This window comes from Ostrea edulis, chromosome 1, assembly GCF_947568905.1.
Source record: "Ostrea edulis chromosome 1, xbOstEdul1.1, whole genome shotgun sequence".
Classification (NCBI taxonomy): Eukaryota; Metazoa; Mollusca; class Bivalvia; order Ostreida; family Ostreidae; genus Ostrea; species Ostrea edulis.
The window spans coordinates 58,506,689-58,533,350 of NC_079164.1; the positions used below are offsets into that span (position 1 = coordinate 58,506,689).

A 26,662-nucleotide genomic window follows, 5' to 3' on the forward strand; every position below is an offset into this window, starting at 1 on the left:
AACTCATGTCGCTACTAATCCTACGAGACAACTTATTATGTTTTTTATAATAAGGCGTCACCAATATAATTTCTTGTTCGTCGGATCCGAGCGCTCGTATTTAAATAGAACGTAAGAAATAATATTAATTTAAATTTCCCGCTTCCGGAATTTTTTGGTTCATTTTCTGCTCCATTTTTTATTTTAGTTTTTAATAAAGTCATGACTGCGCTTAGAAATAATGGTATTTCAACTGTATCAGCAAAACCTGAACAACATCGAATATTTTTAAAACATGCGGAGACACTCCGAGGCACACTCGAGCCGAGGACAACTATGCCAGTATTAGTTGTAATAATAACCGAAAATAACGGGGGTGTAGATCTTACAAACACAACCATGAACTTTAGTGATGAATAGTTGGAAAGACAGTTTTTAACAAAAACAAATTAGTCTTTTGCCCAGTCTCGGATCATTGCCAGTTCCGAATCACTTTGTAATTATTTTCTAAAAGTACTAATTATTGAAATGATTTCTACTCAGAAAGGTAAATCACATTTGAAATGATTACTGAGGGATACAAAACTGATGTAATTTTTATTCAACCCAGGTTTATTATACTTGTCACACTTTTATTACTTGTCTACACTTCAACATCTTGGTAATTTTTTGGGGGGAAATCGCGTTGTGGGAAAAAAGTCTGTAGCTAAAGTATAACCACGTTTCTTGCACAAAACATTAATGCATTTAATTGATACATCTTTCAGCAATAGCATCAATAAATATTTCTTTATCTGTTGAACCAATTTCGGATCAGTCGTGTCACACGCGTAATATTGAACTTAGTTTTCAACTTTAAGCAATATTTCAGTTCATATTAAAGGCACTCTTAGATTTATAGAAGTAGTGTCAGATATAAACGCACACATTTTATTATAAACTCAACAAACTTTTTTTTAAATTAGAAAATTGAGACTGTTACGTATTGCGTCTAGATTTACTTCTTGAATTTAATATTCAAAATGTATACTGTAGTTTATTCAACTTTAGCATATTTGATTTTTAAACTTTTTTTTCATTCCAAGTTTCCCACCCTTGTCAAAACCGCAAGAAAATGGCGAGAAATTGTTATTCCGTGTAGATATAATGTTATATTATGAACAGCCTCAGAGAAAGATAATTATGAATGCTAATGAAGAGAGTTTTGAATGCCTTTTGGCTATGTCTAAATGTGAAGCTTTGAATATTGTTCAAATTAAACTAGTGTCTGATTTATTTTTATTTCTACAAAAACTAGGTATATCTTAAGCGGAATAAACATACAGACATACTGATTTAAAGTATGAGACCGATTGAATGTAGGATCGGAACAGTCAGTGCAATGTTCGAATCGGCATGCAGTCGTTTCAAACATCTCCGTGATTCGGAATTGGCGGTGTGATGTGGAACGGACCTATGAACTTTGGTATGGAAAATGTAAAGACCTGTGACATTTACAGCAATTTTCAGACAATTTAAATGATTTTTCATTTGAGAAACTTCTGATCTTCTCACAAGAAGATTGAAACCTAAATTATCTTCCTGGTACCTCCAGCAATCGTTAATAAAAAGGTGATCCGGAACTGGGCAAACGACAGTATATTTAGTCTTGAAATGTATGTACAAGTACAAATACAATTTTAAATGCATTCACTGAATTTTGTTATTCATTTCTTCATCAAATATTAAATGAACTTCTATACACAATGCTTTGAACACGTAAACTAAGCAATATATTATCACATTTCTTTTGGGGTATAAACAAAAACAGAAACACTGTCTGTAATTTTGCATGTACTGAATTATCAATATGTGTATTCAAAGGGGCATTTGCTTTCATTTTGTCACCAAAAATTTGATTCTGATCAATGAAAATTGCTCAATATTATATATTTCAGGAATAACTGCACGATTTGATTATTTTAAACACTTTTTATCCTCAAAGCAGGCACATGAATTATGTAGATCTACATAATTTTTTATGATTAAATAATTAATGTCTTGCAAGGCAATTATTCATCCATATGTATTTCTTTACACCAAAAGCGGTTATCTAACATAGTCTTATTAGGGTTTCTCTTGTTTTTGTGCAAAATAAATATTTTTATTAGTTATTTTCATATATTCCTATGCCATTGAGGAATTTTGATTAAAAAAATTACCATCACTTTCACAGTTACTGTCCCTTAAAATTTTTAAAAAATAATAATAGAAAATTGGTTATTTTACATGTTCAGGTGATTTTGAATATATTTTTCATTGTTTTACAATACAAAAGTTTAAGAAAGAAAAAAATATAATCGCTCGCTTTGCTCTATTACGATACCGCCTGAAAATTATGTTGAAAATAAATTTTAATATTATAAATAGTAAATCGCTCGCCCGCCCCAATTTTTTGGGGTCATTTGTCCGAAGAACAAGAAATTTTATTGGTGTCGCCTAAAGTAGATTTCTAATATAGTATATATATATATACTTTTAGAAATTGCTTTTGTTGCATATTTGTAGACATTATCTGTAACATTTTTTAACAGTACAAACAAATAAAGTAATACACCAAACAAGAAGCCCATGGGCCGTCTTCAAAATTAACCGATGGTCCGAAGACCGAGGCCAGTAAAATCGGGCTCAGACCTCTTAAAATGTCAAAACCATAGGTCCGTCGGGCTTGTGATTCTCATTTTAGAAACTAATCTGTGGTATTCTGGTGAAATGATATGGGGTTTGAAATGATTTGATCATCAGACCATCACTAAAAATAAGAAAACAGCCAAAGAAAAATCAAGATTCAAAGCAGAAATATGAACAGAAAATTCCATCTCCAATGGAAACTGGGAGAGCATTATAGCTACATTATGAAGCAGAATTTATTCAAAAACTTCTACGTGAGAAGAAAAAATCTCTTGCTTTCGCCTTCAATTCGACATTTAGAGATATTGACGACGTTTTGTCTATTAACAATAACTTTCATATATATGTCAATTCGATAAATCCCTGTGAGCTCGAAATAAAAGACACCACAGAGCCGTCCACTTCTGCTTCATACTTAGATATTTTATTGAAAGTAGACTTTAACGGCAAACTGACAACTCAACTGTATATATGGCAAACACGATGATTTCAGCTTCTCCATCGTTAACTTCCCATATCTATGTAGCAATATTCCATTATCACCTGCATATGGTGATTATATCTCTCAACTGATTCGATACAGCAAGAGCTATTTCTGCGTACTGTAAGTTTTTAAATCGAGGCAAGCTACTGACAAACAAGTTGATGGTACAGGGATTTCAAGAGTCTCAATTAAAATGATCTAGTTTGCCAATACAACCTATCACTTTGGTCAAATGCTGTCTGACGTGTTTCATACCGATTGTTAAACCGTTCTTGGCACACTGATTTTGACTATGGATAAATCTGTTTACTTGATCATGATATAGACACCCCTACTAACGTGTTCGGAACACATTCTTTATCAGTGTTAAGTAGAGCGTAAACTTAGAGACTATCGAATGAAATTTAATCTCGCTGCTCCGACACTCCAACACGAGCTACCTGAGACCCGGTGAATTTTCTACCGGATATGGATGTGCTTTAAGGAATCCCAGTGCTAATATAAGTATCAATTAGAAATTATGGTATATTGTGCTTTATTTGTTTTTGCAATATATATATCTGCGTATCAATGCATTATTTTCCTAACGCCATCAGCTAACAAAGCTTAAATAAGAAATGGTAAGAAAGAGTTATCGTCCTTAGATTTTGACGTAGGCCAACTTTGAAAGAACTCTGATTATCGTGAAAAAAAAAATTGAGAGGGCATCTTTCTATTTCAAAATGCCATATTTAAATTTTAATGTTGCATAGGGATTGTGTTCAATTTATCAAACACTGCAATGTTGCATACAATTTACCATTTTCAAGCAGAAAATACTATAGTCTGTTTCATGTTTGAGGTATATATGTATCTGTGAATGTGCATGTTACAAGCAAAGAAAGATGCATCGCAACTAAATTATCTTAAAACTTCTAAACTTGATATTTCTTTGGTGGAAACATTATCTTTTTCCTGATTTAGCAGTATAAATAAAGTGATTTTATTTTATGAAGAAAGTAAATTTTATTGATTGCTCCAATCATAATAATATTAATATCATAATTATGGTGGGGGGTATACTACCCATTCAAAATTTTTTGAAATGTAAAGATTTTCTTAATTAAACTCATTGATGCATGCAGCATACCTAAGAAAATTAGAATGAATAAAAAGTACATGACACGTACGTATTTGTATGCAGATAATCATTTGGTACATATGTAATGAAAAATTCCAAATTTTCCTTATATGATGATTTAATGACCAATTATGGATCGATTGTTTTAAAGTGGGGGGAAAGCAACAATGAAAGGAAATTAGAACATGACTCGGTGTAATACAATGCATGTACACCATTGCCAAAGCATGTTATACATATGTACCAGTGATAATTTAAAAGTAAAATTGATCACAAAACTGCAAAGGACATCAGGGGACAGTACATAATATTTAACAGGATCCACCCTGACTATCTAATGCAGGATTGTATTGTCAATATAACATTAAATCTGGTAACAAATGTGCATAAGACACCAGGGGACAATGCGTTAATTAAAATTAAATAATTTTATCAGATCATGCAGGGACCATAGATTCTCCTTATATGTAGCAAAAAATCGCAGTCTTAATATAAAATCTTAGTAGAAAACGTTTAAAATTCTTGAGTGGTGCAGGTCTTATACTCATTTACAGATTGACAGTCTATAGCTCTGAGTTTCTGTAACCACACACATGTATTACTAATGTTTATTTATGCAAGCATTTATGATATATATTAATCATTAACACATTATATTAATGTGGGACAATATATATGGATGTACATCATGACTTTTTCTTTACTGATACATCAAGCAGTAAATATATATATGAATGACATACCTACATGCATTTCTCTTTTTAATTAATTTAGATTTACTTACTCCTGCAATTACAAACTTATAATTACAGTAACACACCTGTAATATATCAAGAATCTTTTTCATATTTAGATTAGTCATGTATCTGTACATTAGAGGACAAACTGTACACAAATTAAAATCTTAAATCAAATATTGAATGCACAATTAGGATTACATTGCATGACACTGTAATTAACTATTGTTTTGATATACATCAACTATATATTGTCTGTAAGAAACCTTTGCTGTTTCATTTATAGTATTACATTTCTCAACATAATTAAACAGTCAAGTTTCAGAAATCAAAATTGAGCTGTGAGCCAGAAACTGTTCTAGAAATTTAGGAGAAGAAAATATTTTGCATGATCATATATGGATTTTTTTTTCAAGTTTGGCCAAGTTAGGATCATAAGGTGCATTCACTGAGTATTATTTAACCCAAAGTGAAGAATTTTGTAATTACATGTATAAGCTCTCTCTAATGAAACACTGACTGTGCAATGTTGATTATTTTACATGTTTTAGTTAGTGCTATATTTAACTGAATAGCCTTGTATAAAGAACTGCGAATTAAATACAATTGTAACTGATCAAACATATTGCATGTTGGAGTTTTAAAACTTTAAAAGCATAATTAAGGCATCAAATAAAAAATGTTATGTTTCTGACCCTAATTAAATTAAATGCACTAACCCTAGTTTTTTAAATAAACATAATTATATTGTTGAAGAGATCATTGAAGAAACATTGTTTAGGGGACTTGACCTATGTAATTCAATTCATCTATAATAAGTACTTTTAATCAAACTAAATCTAAAAGTTGCATTGACAATTAAGTGAAAAATGAGTGGCAGCCCCTCATGTTTAATAAGACATTATGATTTGTTTAAATGGAGATTGTGATCAGAATGTTAAAACTTTGTTTACAGTTAAAGAAAAAAGATATGAATTATACATTATGTATATCCCAATCTGAATTAAAATTAGACTGGTATATTCTACTCGACTACTGTACATGTACCTCACGTATACATGTACCTTAATACAAGGAAGTGTATCGTAGAGACGTGGAATTCTTTTTCTCCTTGACCAACTTGCCATTATTTTGACTTAAATGTTTGAGGAAACACAGCAATTTATGTTTTTAGCCTAAATTTCAAATCATAATACATGTTTGTGCACATGTCTGTTTTCAGTGTACTTTTTGGGGAATTTGAGTGATTTACCACCCTTTGAACAAAGGTATATTGAGGTCCTCAAAGGAATCCTAGATTTGTCAAGGTATCACATCTTCCTATAATTGAATGTATTATGATTTTGTTTTCAAGATTTAAAAGGAAATTTAAATATTCTGTCACCTTACAAAGCAAGATCATTTTATATGTCCTTAAAGTTTAGGCCAAGCTATACACTTTTTACAGATAATTATGTTTCTTAAAAAATTGAATAATAATATTCAATCATCTTTATATGGTTGTATATGTACATGTAACAGAAGTTATGAAGTACATGTATGTGTTCAGTGTTTTATTATGTAAAATCTACTTAGGGATACTACTACATTTACAAATTATGTACATACATACAAAGGCACAAACACAATTTCCACCTCAAAACTTTCATCAGATACAAGTAAAAAAATTTAAGATTATATAATAAAGCTAATAATTGTACATGTAGCAGATCTTAGAAATATTTTCATGAAGAGATACATTGTTGCTAATGCTATCATTTTGCCTGCCTTTCTGTCTTGGTTGAGTATAGTACACTTCAAAATGACACACACTGTTTCATGGAATATTGAATCTTAATTATTGACAAATCTTATAATTTCACAATATGTCATGTATTACATTTTTTATTACATACTGAATAACTGCATAATTTTTTTTCCTTTTAGAAGCCATTTGTTTTAATTGCTGCCCAACAAACAGTACAGTGTCTTTGTGTAAATTGTAAGTATTCAGTGTCTTAGTATAAATCATAAGTACTTTGAAGCATGATGTTACAGTTAGTTTATTATGTCTCCCCTCTTCTAGGGGGAGACATATTGTTTTTGTACTTTCTGTCTGTCCATCTGTCTTGTCACAAATATTTGTGAATGCTTCTCCTCCTATATGGCTTATCGGATAAACTTGAAACTTTGTACAATGTTTCATTGCAATATGTAGATGTGCTTATTGTTGGGACGGGAGGATCCAATTATTTTCCTAAAAGTTATAGTGGATCTAAGAGGGGTGGAAGATGTTTAAATAGCTTGTGAATGCTTCTCCGACGATATGGATTCTCAGAGAGACTTGAAACTTTTCACAATACTACAATGCCATTTGCAGATAGGCATATTGTAGGGACACGAGGATCCAATTGTTGTCTTAAAATCTGAGGGGTGGAGGGTATAAAATAGTTTGTGAACACTTCTATATGGTTTATCAGAGTTCATAATGCTAAACATGCTCCTGCTCATGCTTTCTCCTCCATACCATGCAGTACAATAAAGGGCAGTTTCATTCGGAGAACTTCCAATTTGGGGAGCTCAGGGAGACATCTGTATGTCCTAAAAATAATCTCTAGTTTCAAATTGTGGTATTTTTGTCTCTTCTTTAAAATGTTGATTATATTAAATATCTACTTTGAAAAAATTATAAAATATATATATGTGTAAAGTTATAATAAAGATTTTTCTTTCTGGTAAAATAGGCATAGAGTATATACAGCGTAGATAGAAATAAATCACATAGCATAGAAAAACTCCAAATCAATTTTAGCTCACATCAGCTGAAAGCTCAAAAGAGCAATTCTGATCACTTTTTGCTGTCATCAGTCCATTGATATCTGTTCAACATTTTTGACTTCTACTCCAGAACCATAGTGTTAATTTCAGCCTAACTTGCCACCTTTCACAGGGGAGATAATCACAAAAATAAGGTGGGGTCATTTAAAAATCTTCTCAAGAACCACAGGGCCAAAAGAGCTGAAATTTACATAGAAGCTTCCTGGCATAGTGTAGATTCAAGTTTATTAAAATCATGACCCCTAGGGATAGGATCAGGCCACAATAGGGGATCAAAATTTTACAAGCAAATCTATAATCTTTAAAAATCTTCTTCTCAAGAACCACTGGGCCAAAAAACACAAATTTACAAGAAATGTTCCTGACATAGTGCAGATTCAAGTTTGTTAAAACCATGTCCCCTGTTGGTAGGAAGGGGCCACAATAGGGGATCAAAATTTCGCATACAAATATGTAGGGAAATCTTTAAAAAATTCTAAGAATCACTGGACCAGATAGGCTTACATTCATGTGAAAGCTTCCTGACATAGTGCAGATTTAAGTTTGTTAAAATTATGTCCCCCCCCCCCCCCCCCCCCCCCAGGGGAAGGGTGGGGCCACAAATAGGGGATCAAAGTTTAACACAAAAATATATAGGGAAAATCTTTTTCTCAAGAACCATTGGGACAACGAATTTTACATTAACATGAAAGCTTCCTGACAGTTCAGATTCAATTTCGCAATAATCATGGTTACGGGGGTAGGTTGGGGCCACAATAGGGATAAATATTTAGCTTTACATGCAAATATACAAGAACAATCTTTAAATATGGGCCAAGGTAACTCATGTGAGCAATGTTGCCCATGGGCCTCTTGTCTTTAATGCTATTGATACTAACTTGAAACTGAATAGATATTTAGAAGGAGTAATTAAGGCAGGTCTTTACCAAATTTGGAATTAATTTCATGATTCCAGGGGTAAGGTGATTATTGTCCTTATCATTTGAAAGACTTCTTTAAGTTTGCTGTTACAGTATAAAATGTCTGTGTAGAAAAAGCAGAAAAGGATGCACCAATATTGGTATTTAGTGTTATGTGTAAGACACTTAAATAACATCTTTAGTGCTATTGATACTAAATTGATACTAAATGAATATTTCGAAAGAACAGGTAGTCCTTTACCAATAATGTCATTTTGATGATCCCAGGGGTAAGGGTTTTGGTATCAGGGTGGGGCCAAAATGGTCAATTATTAAATGTGTGAACAATAGACATTTTTAACTTCTTCTTGATATTAACTATCATTCCAATTCTTTTAAAATTTGGTATGAAGCATTTCTGGAACAAGGGGGACATAAATTGTAAATTTCAGGAATCGAGCACCCCTAGGGCCTTAGGGGTGGGGCAAAAACTGCCCAAAATTGACCAAATTTGAAAAATCTTCCTCTCAAGACCCACACATGTTTAAGAAATACTATATGCATAGTGATTTAGAGTAGGAAGGCCTCTACCAAAATTGTAAATTTCATGATCCCCGGGGTAGGGGTTCTGACCCCAGGGCAGGGCCAAACTTACTATATGCCTTTGAAACCATTTTTAAGATCGAGCACATGCAACAACCACAAAGATGTTTTGTGTACAAATTAATCATGTTGAAAGTCAGTAATGAGCAAAATTTCGACTTGGTTGATAAATGCGCAGACTATTAAATTTAACATTTAACCATTTCCCGCGTTCATCTGTAATACATATTTCAACTTAGACGGTGTTCATATATACAAGTTTAATGAATAAATAATATCCATATGTACAGCATATTAAATTTTATAAGACTCTACGTAGTTTGCATTGAAGAAGATAATGTGTAATCAGAGAATTGGAATCGTCGACACAGATATTTCCAATTCCAATTTTACTCGTTTTATATGTTTGATATAGATACGCAATGATATCAACGCAATTAATGTAACACATGACAAAGTTCAATCACATATTCTTTTTCATCATAGATAGTTTATGATATGAATTATCCCTCTTAATTGGTGTGCATATACTGTGGTGGCTACAATGCGTATCTAAATACATGTCTAAATATGCCTTGCCAGTCATAATATTCTAACGTACATGTAGACTAATTATAACTTATTGGGTATGTTGCACGTGTAATTTCAAATGCTATTCTAATATTGTATTAAGCAATATGTCAGACACATCTAATGATTGTCCATCTGAATAAAAAACCCACTCATGATACATAATATGTATGTTATTAAGTAAGAATTTTATTATGGCTTTGGCCTGGCTTTTAAAAAAAAAAATGCACGTCTGCAACCGAATGCAATCTTTGTTTATAAAATAAAAAGTTTAATAATATCGAAAATGAAAGCGTGATAGCTTAATCAGTACCTTTACATCAGAGCATAATAGTTCGAGAGTTCGAATTTGAAAATCAATTCATTACAATATATTTTTCATAATTAAATTTACATGCTGCAGTACCTGTATTTTTATGACATGCATGTTTCCTATCAAAACAATTCCAATTTCATCGATCTGTCGTTTATATTACAAAGTTGTCGAACCCATTTAAGAGAGGTTACTTCATGATATATATGGTAATGAAATATTCGCATCTACCCTGCTATAAGAGTGAATGTTGGTAGTTGATAGATGAACGATGTAGTATCTAGATATCTAAAATTATTACTCATTTCAATCTTGACCAAATTTGGATGTATCATTTGTAGGTGAAGGAGACCGGACATTTTAAATTTCTTGACCCCCCACCCCACCCTAGGGAGCCTTAATTTTGGGGTAAAAACTGTAAAATTGATGTATTTCTTTAAAAATCTTCTTCTTTACTCCTGGGCAGAGAAAGTGAGTATATAGTAATGATGAGCAAGGAAGCTTCTACCAAAATTGTAAATTTCATGACCCCCGGGAAAGGGGTTCTGACTCCAAGCTGGGGCCAAACTTGGTATATAGTGTTTCTGTGTAAAACACTTAAATTACATATTCTTTATAGTGCTATTGATAATAAATTGAAATTAAATGGATATTTAGAAAGAGCAGGTAGTCCTTTACCAAAATTGTAAATTTGATGATTCCAGGGATAGGGGTTTTGATATTAGGGTGGGGCCAAAATGGTCAGAGCTCTATCAATGTGTGAACAACAGACATTTTTAACTTCTTGATAACTACCATTCCAATTCTTTTCAAATTTGGTATGAAGCATCTTTAGAACAAGGGGGACATAAATTGTAAATTTAAGGATTCCTGCACCCCATGGGGCCTAGGGGTGGGGCAAAAACTGCCCAAAATTAAATTGACCAATTTTCAAAAATCTTCTTATCTAGAACCGCACATGAAAAACCAAATACATAATGATTTAGAGCAGGAAGGCCTCTACCCAAATTGTAAATTTCATGATCCCCGGGGTAGGGGTTCTGACACCATGGCAGGCCTAAACTTAGTATATAGTATTTATCACAGGCACCAGAAGTGTGGATAGCTTGTATATATCTTATGTACATAACACACACACACACACACACACCCTCTTTCCAGAATGAAAGAAAAAAATATGGCCGGGTCATTGGCAAATTTTTTTCAGGGGAGCATGTCAAAGGACGATTTTTGGCCAGTTTTTCAAGGAAAATTGTTATTAAAGAAGAAATGGAAAAGTTTTCTACTTGAAGTTTCATACTTTTCCTTTATGCTAAATAAGTATATAGATTAGGAAAAAGTTTATCAACCATATATAAACACTGAGTCATTGCATAATATTCCAGGGATGGTGTCAAAATATGTAATGTGTGAACTGTCACAAATTCAATAATCCCGATATAGAGCTCAGTAGACAACGGATTTGTATGTAATGAGCACATTTTTTCATTTTCATAATTGTTAACCTTTCTAATTAATATATTATTACCGCGCTGTATCCAAATTCCTGTGCTTTGTTGAGAACTTGCATTATATTTCCACAAAGATTTCTAGTGAAATCGAAAAAAAGCCAAGAATACTGCTTGGTTAGAATGTTTACATTAATCACCGGTAATTATGTAGATGGGAAAAGGATATCAAACAATCGTTCCAGTTTTATACAAATGATTTCATGATAATATTGTGATCTGGTTTAGTTTAGTCCTCATTACTTTGCGCACAAATTACATGCAACTTTAATTCCAGAGGGGAGGGGGTGTCCGGACCTCCACTCTAGATCCGCGCATGATTCGGATATAGTCACTATATCCGAATCATGCGCGGATCTAGAGTGGAGGTCTGGATTAGTCATTAAGCGATGTTTTGTGTACATGCCACTAAATTCAAAGTGACCGACGGTGAGTGGGATGATTAGAGTGTAAATGCAGGAAAAGAAAGTTTTCCTTATGTGTGAAAATCGCGTTCTAATACCAGTTCCATGATTTAATGATGAAAATAGTAACCAATGACTAGCTATCATGTATTTTTGAATAAGACTATGTCACAGAACACGTGCGTCAGTTATCGACAAATGTAAGGGGATTCTATAAACAAATAATTATTACAGCGACGTAGCAACAGGAAAATTTGGCCCACACATTCTTTTGTTTTGAGAAGGTAGTTTTTCCATAAATTTTACATGCGAATTTTGATTTATCCCCCCCCCCCCTTTATGGTAGTACAGTGGAACCCCGTTATTACGTTTTCCATTTTGTCACGATAAAATAACGTAATACCGGGGGCAACGTAATAAACGTTCCCAGTTAAATCCATTAAAAATATCATTTGAAAATTGTATATCGTCCGTTGGTACTCCGTGAAGGGGTGTGTGAATATATCTTTACTGTTTCTTTGTTTAAAAGACTATGATACTTTGTTTTATTTACATCTTATCTTTAATGTCCGTAATTCTTCATGTTCTCATCCCTTTTCTTTATTTCGGTGTAGGATACATAAGGATGTTTTGATAAACGTTGCTTTTTCTGCATTCGTTTGGACCGCCATTTTGTTCAACTTTAAAACAATGCGTTCATGTAAATTTCTCTCAATAACTCGTTCCGGTTCGTATTCAACATTCGTATTAAAAAATAACAAAACATCGTTTTTATTAAGTTCTCTAATTACACAATACACAACACAATAAAAAAAAATCCCACCCAAAAAACAACAAAACTATAGACACAAAACGCACACGATACCCAACACTTGCACACTTCTCACCAACGATAAACATGCACGGAGAACAATTTAAGCGCAATCCACATAAAAAAAAAATATATAATGATGCACGAAGATTTCATTTATAATGCTAAATGATGGCACTAAAATCACGTGCGCATCAAGGGATTTTAAAATATTCACTGAGGTAAATGCCGTGCACAAATCGGCCGATAGATTGGTGTATGTATGGACGAGATTTACGAACACCCAAGCTGCATGTCCAAACAACGAACAATTTTTTTAATTGAACACCTTTAGTCACCTATGTCCAAGCAGTTACCCAAGCGGTTGTAACATTGCTACGATAAATTTTGTCTTTCTTGTTTGGTACCAAAGCTGTCCGTGAACAGAGTTTTAATAGCGAAGGTAATCACACTATGCTGAACACGCAGGTGGTTGAGAAATTATTTCTTTGATTATCAAAATATGAAAAATGAAGTAAATTTCATAGAGTACAATTTCTAAATAAACATTATTTAATTGTTTATCACTGGCTTCTATACGGGGTATTCACCTGTATTGATGTCGCTAGATCTATCGAAGCGTGATCAGTCAAGCGTCTCTAATCCCCAAACAGACCAGGAAATTTACGTGGTGACTGCCTCAGGCAGTCAAGGTGTGAATGGCTTATTATTTTGAGAATCACTATTGAATAATTAGGGGTTTATTACGTTTTTGTCGGAATATTTACAACGTAATACCGAGTCCCGGCATTTTAGGACAACGTAATAACGAGGTCTATTTTATATAGGTTTGTTAAGAAATGGTTTTGTGCTTTGAAATTCCAACGTAATATGCGGACTAACGTAATAAAGGGGGAACGTAATAACGGGGTTCCACTGTACTGAATGCTTGCGTCAAGATTGGCCCAGTAGTTTTGGGGAAGAAGTTGTTAATGGACGATGCACAACGCCGGACGCAAACCAATAGCAATAGCAATAGGTGACCTAAAAATTCCTTGGTTTTTGTCTCAATAACAAAACAAACCAGAATCAGGAAACTGCATGTTCTACAGTTCCAATTAAATATATTCAGTCAAAACAAACACAAAAAATTTAATATACTGTACGTAACATATACAAGTCAAAACAAGAGTTCAATGGGCCACATCACTCACCTTGGCCCTGCTGTTGTTCAACTATAATTGTGATTTTTAAATAAAGATGTTTTGCAATCTTTATTCCCATAAAATTTGTGACCCCATATTGTGGCCCCAACCTAACCCTAAAGAATCTAGGAAATTTCTATCAACATGATACAATGTCACAAGATAAAATATCATGGTTTTGAAATGAATAAAGTATTTAGATATAAACTATGAAAGCCCTATAATCTTAAACAGTTCATAGGATATTGCCTAAGTTATTTTTTCTTAAAAGTGGGTCAAAATCCAAAGCCAAGGTTACAAAGTCAAAAATTTTGGTACTAAAAGAAAGGTCTTGTCACAAGAAATGCATGTACACATGTACATGAAATATGAAAGATACATCACTCACAATTCAATTAAAAGTTGTGAGCAAGGTTCAAGTTTTGGTTAAAGTTTTGAAATTTCAAAATTATAATCCGTCTAACTTCACTGTGAGAGGATAATAAAATTGGAATATGTTCACACAATAATACCTTTCACTGTTACTCTCCTCCTCAGCATGTTTCAGATTTGCATTATCTCTAGGCCTAGTGTTCTAAAAAAAAAAAAAAAAAAAACTAGGTTGATGCGTACAATCACTTTATGCTGTCAAATTTCTATATAAAAACCATACAAAATATTGTTAGAACTGTTATATAAATAACATAGTGAACTGATTATTAAAGCTGTATGGTCCGAAATTGTTCGTATTAACCAACACCTCACCCCTTAAAAATGACAATGAAAACTCAATTCTTCACAATTCAAAACCTGAATGCATAAACATATGAGGGCTGTTCGATATGTAATGTGTATTGTACGATATATCAAAAGCATTCGACTCAAATAGTGAAATGAACAATACATCCTTTCAAAGTATTCTCCGTGGTTTGAAATACTTGATTTCAATCTCTGAATCCATTTCTGAAATGTGTCACGTGGTACGCTGATTTAGGTAGACCTCTGAGGCACTGACTGATGGCTGAGCCAAGGGCTTGTCGGGACTTTTTAAGTTTTGGAAAAAGGAAAAAGTTGCATGGGGCTAGACCTGAAGAGTATGGTGGATGTGGCAAGACGGTAACCTTCTACGACTTCAAAAATTGCTTCACAAGCTCAGATGTATGTGATGGAGCATTATCATGAAGTAGATGAACATGCCTAAACCCTGACACAGGGCATCATTTATGATAATATTTCTTGAGCTTTTTTTTTTTAATTTTAATTTTTTTTTTTGTAAACAATCTGTATATATAATACATGTTCAATATATGCATACCAAGGATCATGTAGGAATACAGACAAGTTTTTTATATGTGAGAGAGACAGAAAGAGAGAGAAATTTAGAGAGAGAGAGGAAAGAGAGAGAGTTAAGGAAAGATCAGGTTCCATCTGTTCCACTGGGTATCAAATTTTTCGCTATCACCATTTTTGTAAAATAGGAATTTTTGTATTTCATAAAAGAGTTTTAAGTAGGATATTGCAATACGAATGTTCAATGATTTCTCAGTACATCTTGCTGTATAAATATAGTATTTCAATCAAAGGATAAGAGTATTTTGCATACAAAACTTTTTACCAGGAGTACCTAAAATATTTTTTGGTAAAAACTATATGAAAGTTTGTTTTATCTTCTATGTAAAGTTGAAACTCATCTAGGAATGCTTGAACACAATCACATTCCCGCAGTATATGTTCTATTGTCTCTTCCTCTCTGTGACAAAACGTGTTTACATTTTACAATTTACTTTTTTAATTTTGAATAAAAACGAATTTGTCACTAAAATTCTGTTATTTATTCTGTATTGAAACCATTGGAGTTTGCAGTTTTTAGTTATTTTAAAAGGTAGTATATTGAAAATTTTCCATTCTCTGTTATCAATATCCAAAAGCTGACTCCATCTTATTGTACCTGCAGTCACTGAAGAGTTTTTGTTTAAAAATTCATAAAAAAAACTTTGACATTTTACACTTCAGTACATTGTAAGTGTTTTTTCTAATAAAAGGATTTGGTAATCATTTAAAGTTAGTGTCTGTACCTGACTGCTTAATCCAAGTTTTTATAGCATGAATAATACTTGCATATTCCAAGAAGTTAATTTTTACATTTGGATAAGTAGCAGTAAAAGTTTCATAGCTAAAAAAAGTACTGTCTTCCTCAATAATATCATTAATGTGTCTGATATTATTGTCAAATAAATGTTTATTAAAATACATTTTCTTGTTAATATGGATCATAGGGTTGTAAAACAAAGGTGAATCTGCAGTAACATTAGACTCAGTACAACTGTTCTGTAATTCGATCCAGGCCTTGAATACATCTATCCAAAATTTATTAAAAAGTTCTAGAACCATTCTAGTGGTGTCTCATTTAACGAAATTTAAATCCTAGAACTGCACTTGAACAATTCTTGTACTTTTTTAGGGGTTCTAGAACATAAATACAAGAACTGTTATAGAATAATTCTAGAAAAGTAATAAGAATTCTTGTAGGGACAGTCATCGATTCTGGGAATCAGACAAGAGTCTGTTTTTTTGACAGAATTCACTTTTCTAAAGTCAGTAGACAGTCGGTAGGTACCATATCCGGTTTCGATACTAAAATGCAAGGTGAGCTCCAGTAACTTTTCTTAGCTCAATAATTGTCCAACATGCATTATTCTTCAGTACTGTAATTTTAATGGATTCAAATGATAAGGATGATGCTTGATGGGCAAGGTGTCACCCACTATAACATGAAAAGCAACATTGGTCTTTTTTTCAACATCCAGAAAGATTTGTTGAACGTGTTCTGGTGAATATTCAAATGTCAGACTTAAAATTGCATCAAGATTGGCAAGAAATTTGGAGTTCTTTAAATGGACACTCTGATTGATGTCTTTTTCAACAGCTTCTACACTATCATTTGCTTTGCAATCTTGAAATGTCTTACCACTCACTAAAGTGGAAACTGATTTTACAGGATTTCAGTCACATCTATCAAAATACTCTTTCAAAATGTTGATGTGACAAACTCGTTTTTCTTTACAACAGTAAGGTGTGTTAACTACATATAGTTCACATCACTAAGCTTGCTTTCAATTTCATAAAGGACCATAATATCTGACCTGTAAAGGATGACCAGGAATAGGCAAAAATACAAGAACCTGCATTGAAAATTCTGTTCCAGGCATCTTTGTCATATCAAACTTTCATTTTGGCTTGAGAACTCTTGAGATTTTCTTGTGCCAATTTACAAGCATTGTAGTCTTTCTTTAAAATTACATACATAGTCTGAAGGTTAAGGGCACTAGTTTCAGTGAGCCACTTTTCTTTCAGCAATTTCATAGGACCTCTAACTGTATGACCAAACATTTGTTCAAAGGAACTGAATCTAAGAGACTTCTGAACTGCATCTTGTGCAGCAAATAAAACAAGGTGAACTCCTTCATCCCAGTCTTTATCATACTCATAACAATATGTCTTTATCATAGTTTTAAGGGTCTGATGAAAAAGTTGAAGAGCCCCCTTAGACTCGGGATGATACGCAGTAGACTTGTATTGTTGAACATCTAACTCATCCATGACCTGTTGAAACAACCCTGACATAAAATTCAAACCTTGATCTGACTGAATAGCTTTAGGCACTCCTACAAAATGCACTCCTACAAAATTGAACAAGAGGCCCATGGGCCACATCGCTAACCTGAGTCACCTTGGCCCTGATATTGTTCAGCTGATGGATGATGTGTACCAAGTTTGATTGCAATTAGCCCACTGTGGTTCTGGAGAAGATGAAATGTAAAAAAAAAAAATTACAGACAGAATGACAGACTGATGACGAGAGATCATAATAGCTCACTTGAGCTTTCAGCTCAGGTGAGCTAAAAAGTGCAGAAAACTGAGTATTTGCATCAATTTTCTAAGTCCATGGGTTATAACTCAGCAAAAAATAAATGGACCAAAAGAAAATTTGAATGTGATCTGTAACTTAAATTGTAATGGTAAAGTAATTTGCTGGACTGACAGACAAGCTGATGGACAGAGTGCAAACATAAAGTCCCATTTGGCTCCGTCGTTAGGGGAACTAATCAATCAAGCTGTAATCAAAATTTTGTACATTAATTCCTTTGGTGGTTTATTTTGGGTTGATAGACTCTTCAAAAATAATACTGCAATTACATAAAAAATCCCACCATCCATTTATTAGATATGAAATATGATTGTTACACACTGAATGCCTTTTATTAATTGCTAAACAAATAAGAACAGATCGCTTTCTAACATTTGTAAAGCTTTTAATTTTAAAGGGAAAGGCAACCCTAACCACATAGTTGCTTTTATGAATAAAGTATCACTTACTGATATAGTAATTGACAGTCTTTAACTACAAAAATCCTTGCTTAACAATTAAATCAATATCAATCTATCATGTATTTTAAATTACCCGCCGCTAAGAGTTTAATTTATGATGTCACACCGTCTATTCCGGTTTATTTCATCAGCAGCACTGTAAACATGACAAGTCACGAACAGTTAAGTTTAGAGCCGTATAGATTTGAGCCCGTTCTTTTGCAAGAAGAAATTGAGAAAAGAAGACGTTCAGTCGAGTCGCAGACCAGGCAGACGGTACACGTTCTTCATACAAATGTCTCGAACCTCAACTTGTCATTACGCAAATGATGGATCCACAGTTTACGTAGTCTTTTCTTTTCAAATGACTCAGTTGAGTCGGGAATTTCGAAAAATAACCTTCTTTCACATCTCCCCTTCGCATTAGTGTAATTAACTGCTTGCCAGGAAAGCATCAACCTATTTATTCCTAAGATCTACCACATGCACATCTTTGATGATCTCGCAGGTGCTTGGGTTCAGCCCCCCCCCCCCCCCCCCCCCCCCCCCCCCCCCGAATAAGCTACATGAGTTGATTTAATTAATTTTATGTTGAAAATATTTCTAATGCATGTCAACAACGTCTTCCATACCCATAAAGTCCAAAATAATTCAAAATAAGCCCTTTAAAAAAAAAAAAAATAACCTAGGCCACTGGTTATTATAAGTTCTGTTATATTATATGTATATGTATATGCAAATATACATAAAATCCAGGTATGTTATTATACGTATGTATTTTGTAAACTTCTTTTTATGACGAACATTTAGATGCAATGTCGCAGTTTGTATGTATGCAGGCCTGCTGCATACTATTATATTTAATATATGTAAGCTTGTTGGATGTGTGCGATTTGTGATTTTGCATCTATTCTGTATTTTCATTATTTAATCAAATCTATATGTTATGTAATTAAGTATACCACTTCTTATGGTTGGTATTTTATCTATCATACAATTTTATCATAAGTACTAACTCACCACTTACTACATTATACATCTTCAGTTTTATACACATAATACATACTATCGAATAAGAATTATGGAGCCATGTCGTGCTACGAGCTGGATCCAGTTACAGAAACATGGTACAGGGTCTGAGGTGTAGCACCTGACGACGACCTCAAAATTCTTGCCTGATGACGATCTCAAAATTGTTGTCTGGCATAATTTTATAATTTATGATTAACAAAGTAATAACTAGTGGCACTCTATTATCAAAATTTTCTTTGGCGACCCTACCCTAATTCTTTTCTGTATATATTTTAGTTATTTCACATGTATATACATACCTACATCCATATTACTATCACCTGTTACTAATATTAATAATGATGTAATAGTTATGGTATATTTATTTCGGTGTATCTTGAATTGGACGAAGGACGGAGACTCGTGCGATTACTAATTATTATTAACTTCTATTAGAATCCAAATAAATAACAAATATTTTAAATATTTAATTTTATATTTACTTATTATATTTTTTAAATTTTAATATACTTAAGAAATAAATTAAATAAAAATCATTATTAAAATTATTATATAAATAAAAATTATAATTTATTTCATTAATTTTTACTTTTTATTTAGTTTTTATAAATATAAGTTACTTCTTTATTTCATTATAATTTATGACATACGACCATCACATGTATGTGTCCGGCCATCAAAAGACAGTACCGCAGTCATCAGACGTGTTGGTACACGATGGTCCTTATTTATTTATATTTATTTATTTTTAAACCATGGGACAACCCATACGTCCCATACGGAGCATATGGAATGTTACTACAACACACTTCAACTTCACTATGTTGGTGCATTTGGGAGGTGTTGGAGGGTGAGGCTGGATCGCAATGAGATGGATAGTATTATGGCAGATAATACAGTCACCAATCGGTTAACGATATATAGTTAACCAATCCTACGAATATCAAACAAAAAAAAAACAAAAAAAATACCCTAGGCCACTGGTTATTATAAGTTCTGTTATAACTAGTGGGTATTGTTTTTTATAAAAAAAAAACCCAGATGTCTCCCCTTCAAAGTTTGATTGTCTAATAACCGGGGCAACAATAATGAGTGCAAGCGTCTTAATGTCTGCTTTCCAAGGAATGGGTCAAGGTAAAAAAAATTTGGTACAGTACATCTTGTCTTAAATCTGCCTTCCACGTTGTAAGTTTGAAAACCTAATGTCAAAGGGTTCTCAGGTTATGGTCTGGACTATACTTTGATGTAAAAGAGTGACCTTGAAATGTAAGTAGGTCAAGGTCAAAAATGTTGGTGATGTGCACCCCTTCCTCAATATTGCCTTTCCATATTACAAGTTTGCAGTCTTGATGTCAAACAAATCTTAGTTATGAAATCATCAAGTTTTTTTTTTAAACATGACTGTCACATTGAATGAAGAAATGGGTCAAGGTAAAAAATGTTGGTACAGTACATCTTGTCTTAATGCCTGCTTTCCATGTTGTAAGTTTGAAATCCTAATGTCAAAGGGTTCTCAGGTTATATAGTCTTAATTATACTTTGAGGTAAAAGAGTGACCTTGAATGAAGAAATGAGTCAAGGTCAAAGATTTTGGTACAGTACATCTTGTCTTAATATCTGCTTTCTAGGTTGTAAGTTTGAAATCCTAATGTCAAATAGTTCTCAGGTTATAGTCTTGATGTAAAAGAGTGACCTTGACACTGAAAGTGGATGAAGGTCAAAAATGTTTGTGGTGCGCACCCCTCTTCCATATAACCTCTCCATATTCCAAGTTTAAAGTTTTAATGTCAAACGGTTTTCAAGTCAGCTTTTGGCCTGGACTATATTTTGACATAAAAAAATTGACCTTGACTTTATAAATTAAATGGTCAAGGTTAAAATTTTTGGTGGAATTCCCCCTTTCCTCATTCCCCCCATCTCACATTCTAAGTTTGAAGTCTTAATGTCAAAGCGTTCTAAAGTTATGGTCAATTCATGTTTTTCTTAATTTGACCTTGAATGAAGAAAGGGGTCAAGGTCAAAAATTTGGTGCACTCTTCCATATCATCTCTCCATATTCCAAGTTTGAAGTTTTAATGTCAAACAGTTGTCAAGTCTGCTTTTGGTCTGGACTATATTTTGACATAAAAAATTGACCTTGACTTTATAAATGGGTCAAGGTTAAAATTTTTGGTGGAATTCCCCCTTTCCTCATTCCCCCTTCTCACATTCTATGTTTGAAGTCTTAATGTCAAAGCGTTCTAAAGTCATGGTCAATTCATGTTTTTTCTTAATTTGACCTTGAATGAAGAAAGGGGTCAAGGTCAAAAATTTTGGTGCACCTTGTATCTATGTCCTCTTGCCACGTTTGAAATCGTAATGTCAAAGGGTTCTCAGCTATTGGCTTGAACTATATGTTGACAAAAAAGATTGACCTTGACTTTATAAGTGGGTCAAGGTCAAAAGTTTTGGGGGTGGACACCCCTCCTCCATACCATCTCCTTATGTTCCAAGTTTGAAGTCTTAAAGTCAAAGGGTTCTCTAGTTAGGGCCCGGACAAAATTTGGTTGAAGAAGAAGAATAAGAACTAGAAATGATCTCGTTGCGAGCAACAAATAGGTCTTCCGTCCAATTTCTGACGAGATGGGACCTTGACTGGAAGAATTCAATTAGTGAATTAGTGAAGAACGACTATACATGAAAGAAATAAACACATACATGTAAGACGTGATTTATCAATTGTAAACAATTTCGGTTTTGTTTCATTCACTTTCAAGTATCTCGGTAGTCCATAAAACGACTAAAAATTCCAATTGAACCACGTAGGAACCCACACTAAAAATTTCCATAAAAAATACTGAGTTTTTGGACAACTTCCGGGTTTGAACAACCAACTTCCGGTTTCGAACAACCAACTTCCGGTGGAAATGATATGAGTTATTACACTTTATTAAATAATTTTATGAGGATTAGAATTTAAAAAATGAAATATTACATATTTTTATGGTACTTCCAGCGGATGACGGAAGTGACAGCAAGAAAGTTGAAACATGTATGTCACATCTACAAGTCACTATCTTACTTTCCTGAAAGCTTCAAGACTCAATCTTTGAGTATTTATGAGAAAACACTTGGAGAAAAAAACCTTGAAATCGTACAACGAACAGAAGTGAATTTTGAAAAAAACAACAATAATTCACTATACTCTGAAGATGGATAATGTCAATTATATATTTGAAAATCACAAAAACACTTGCTTTATAAGCGAGAGATATGATAGCAAAGAAAAACCATTTTTCTGAAGTTTTTCTCTAAAAACCGGAAGTTGCTGGTTAAACTTCCGGTAAGACTAACACTTTCTGAAACGCCACAAGAGACCTAATTAATCTATGCAAGTTTTGTTTCAAAAGCATAATTTTGAAATTTGGCGTTTCTTTTGTTCACTTCCGGTAACGGCCGGAAGTGACGGATGATAATGATAAACCTTTATTACAGAGCTACAAGTCACCATCTATCATCCCTGAAAGTTTATAGACTCAATCTTAAACTGTTTATGAGAAAACGCCCGGACAAAATATCATTTGAAAAACAGAAATTCGGCCGCAACTTGTGACCGGAAGTGAATTTTGAAATAGTGGTGCAGGGTTCTTTTGAGATGGATAATGTCAATAATATCTGTAAATATCGTATTAAATGGTTCATAAATAAACGAGATATACGAGGACAAAGAAAGACCGTTTTTTAAAAGTTTTTCTCTGAAAACCGGAAGTTGCTGGTTAAACTTCTGGTAAGTCTAACATTTTCTGAAACGCCGAAAGAGACCTAACTAATCTATGTAAGTTTTGTTCCAAAAGCATAATTTTGAAATTTGACGTTTCTTTTGTTCACTTCCGGTGAAGGCCAGAAGTGACGGATGGCAAAAATAATACTTTATTGCACAGCTACAATTCATAATCTATCATCCCTGAAAGTTTGAAGACTCAATCTTTAACCCTTTATGAGAAAACGCCCGGACAAAATATCATTTGAAAAACGGAAATTCAGCCGTAACTTGTGACTGGAAGTGAATTTTGAAATAGTGTTACAGGGTTCTCTTAAGATGGATAATGTCATTAAAATCTGTAAATATCCTATTAAAAGTTTTATAAATAAACGAGATATACGAGTACAAAGAAAGACCATTTTTTCGAAGTTTTTCTCTAAAAACCGGAAGTTGCTTGTTAAACTTCCGGTAAGTCTAACATTTTCTGAAATGCCGAAAGATATCTAGTTAATCTATGCAAGTTTTGTGTCAAAAGCATTAGCTTGAAATTTGACGTTTCTTTTGTTCACTTCCGGTGACGGCCGGAAGTGACAGATTGCAATGATAATACCCTATTGCATAGCTACAAGTCACCATCTATCATCCCTGAAAGTTTGAAGTCTCAATCTTTAACCGTTTATGAGAAAACGCCCGGACAAAATGTCATTTGAAAAACGGAAATTCAGCCGTATCTTCCGACCGAAAGTGATTTTTCCAAAACCAAAAAAGACCTTTCTAGACAATCCTATTTTACATCTTTACCAAAAGTTTCATGAAAATCTATCAAGCCGTTTTAGAGAAATCGCGTGCACAAAATCGGTAAGAAAAAGAACAATAACTAGAAATGATCTCGTTGCGAGCAACGAATAGGTCTTCCGTCCACTTTCTGACGAGATAGGATGTAAGTCTAACATGTTCTGAAACTCCGAAAGAGACTTAATTATTCCATGCACGTAAAAAGTTGATAGATAAGACAAAGAAATATCAATTTTTCGAAGTTTTTCTCTAAAAACCGCAAGTTGTTGTTTAAACTTCCGGTAAGTGTAACATTTTTTGAAACACCGAAAGAGATCGAATTAATCTGTGCAAGTTTTATTTCAAAAGCATAATTTTGAAATTTGACGTTTCTTTTATTCACTTCCGGTGACGGATGGAAGTGACGGATGGCAATGATAAACCTTATTACAGAGCTACAAGTCACCATCTATCATCCCTAAAAGTTTGAAGACTCAATCTTTAACCGTTTATGAGAAAACGCCCGGACAAAATGTCATTTGAAAAACGGAAATACAGCCATAACTTGCGACCGGAAGTGATTTTAGCAAAACCAAAAAAAGACCGTTCTAGACAATCCTATTTTACATCTTTCCTGAGAGTTTCATGAAAATCTATCCAACCGTTTTTGAGAAATCGCGTGCACAAAATCGGTAAGAAAAAGAACAATAATAATAATAATAATAACTAGACACGATCTCGTTGCAAGCAACGAGTAGGTCTTCCGTCCGATTTGTTGATGCACTCGGAGTTAAAAAAAAAAAAGAAAAAAGACAAATGAGTCCCAATTTAGTTTCCGACTTTAAGACACTTTAGATATAATCAATTTTTCATATCATAAGCTTCTGAAGCAAAGTTGCGGTGAAATTCGTTTGAAATTCGACTCTCCAGGCGAGCCATAAGGCCCGCGGGCCTATTTCTTGATGTCATTTGTTAGCCCTCTATAGACTCAACAACTTTAGTTCTATATGTCTTTACAAAATATTTACCTGTAAAAAGTTATTGAGATCGACCGATATGGACAAAAAATCGACTCTACAGGCGAGCCATTAGGACCATAGGCCTATTTCTTGATATCAATCGATAGATCTCGATAAACTGAACAACTTTTGTTCAATATGTCCTTACAAAATATTTACCAGTTACAAGTTTTTGAAATCGACTGATATCGACAAAAATCGACTCTACAGGCGAGCCATGAGGCCCACAGACCCAGTTTTTGATATTGATCGATAGGTTATGACACATTGAACAACTTTTGTTCAATAATGCTTTTCAAAAAATATGTCGTTTTAAAGATATGAGGCGTCAAATATTTACGATTTTGGCCCTTAAAATCTCTAATTACGTAACATATGGCCTACTTTTTGATTTGATAAGATCAAGCTCGTTGAGATGAACATTTCCGCTTCTACAACTTATTATAAAATATTAATAGTTTCTGAGATATTCTCAAAAACATTTGGACCCTTCTGAACCCCTAATTTAAAGGGCCAGCCCGTTTTGCTTGATATCGTAAGAAAGGCCTTGTCATTTTAAACATTTTTTGCTCAACAAGTATTTAGAAATTCTTTACCGTTCTCGAGTTATCTCTACAAGAAATATTTAGGGGCCAAACTGTAGCTCCCTAACGGGGCCACATAGGGAAAAAACGAAATGTACATATAGTTTAGATTATCATTCTGAACAACTTTTGTTCAATAATGCTTTTCAAAATATTTGTCGTTTTCAAGATATGAGGCGTCAATTATTTATGATTTTGGCCCTTAAAATCCCTTATTACGTAACATATTACCTACTTTTTGATTTGATAAGAACAAGCTCGTTTAGATGAACATTTCCGCTTCAATGACTTATTACAAAATATTAATAGTTTCTGAGATATTCTCATAAACCTTTGGACCCTTCTGGGCCCCTAATTTAAAGGGTCAGCCCCTTTTGCTTGATATCGTAAGAAAGGTCATGACATTTCAAACATTTTTTGTTCAACAAGTATTTAGAAATTCTTTACCGTTCTCGAGTTATTTCTAGAAGTAATTTTTAGGGGCCAAACTGTAGCTCCCTAACGGGGACACATAGGGTAAAAACGAAATATTCATATTGTTCAGATCATCATTCTGAACAACTTTTGTTCTTTATTGCTTTTCAAAATATTTGTCGTTTTCGAGATACAAGGGGTAAAAAATTTATGGTTTTGGCCCTTAAAATCCCTTATTACTTAACATATGACCTAAATTTTTATATGAATAGATTTGGATTGTTGAGATGAACATTTTTTGTTCTTTGACTTATACCAAAATATTAACGATTTTTGAGATATTTGATCTAGACTTTGAGCCCTTCTAGATCCCTAATTTAAGGGGCTAGGCCCTAAATCTTGATATTTTCGAAAAGATCTCGTAAATGTGCACAACTTTTGTTCTACATGTCTTAACAAAATATTTGCAAGAAAAAAGATATTGGAGATCAAAGGTCAAAAATCGCCGAAATCGGCGAACAATTTTGGCATCCATTTTTCCAGGTCCAGGCGAGCGTTTAGGCAAATCGCCTCCGGTAAAATCGAATCCCCCACAAATCTTCTCAAATGTTTACTCTATCTTGTGTAGAAATTTCAAGACTCTAGCTTCAA

The 26,662-nt window shown here is 33.4% G+C and overlaps 1 protein-coding gene and 1 long non-coding RNA gene across 7 annotated transcripts in view; one reads left to right on the forward strand and one right to left on the reverse strand.

Moving 5' to 3' along the window:
• The window catches only part of LOC125664635 (tetratricopeptide repeat protein 24-like), a 138,772-nt gene that overhangs the window by 40,362 nt on the left and 71,748 nt on the right, over positions 1-26,662 (reverse strand). For all 4 annotated transcript variants that reach the window (XM_056154663.1, XM_048897474.2, XM_048897473.2 and 1 more), the window contains exon 10: positions 14,612-14,673. In XM_056154663.1, the coding sequence (XP_056010638.1) occupies positions 14,612-14,673 (62 nt within the window). The remainder of the gene's footprint in view (positions 1-14,611; positions 14,674-26,662) is intronic.
• Positions 252-26,662, forward strand: part of LOC125664707 (uncharacterized) — a 34,344-nt gene continuing 7,933 nt past the window's right edge. The window contains exons 1-3 of one of the 3 annotated variants that reach the window (XR_008800155.1): positions 252-475; positions 6,213-6,297; positions 6,917-6,971. This is a non-coding gene — a long non-coding RNA (uncharacterized LOC125664707). Of the gene's footprint in view, positions 6,298-6,916; positions 6,972-26,662 lie in introns of all 3 variants that reach the window. The other 2 variants (XR_007366040.2, XR_007366039.2) reach the window with 2 other exon arrangements.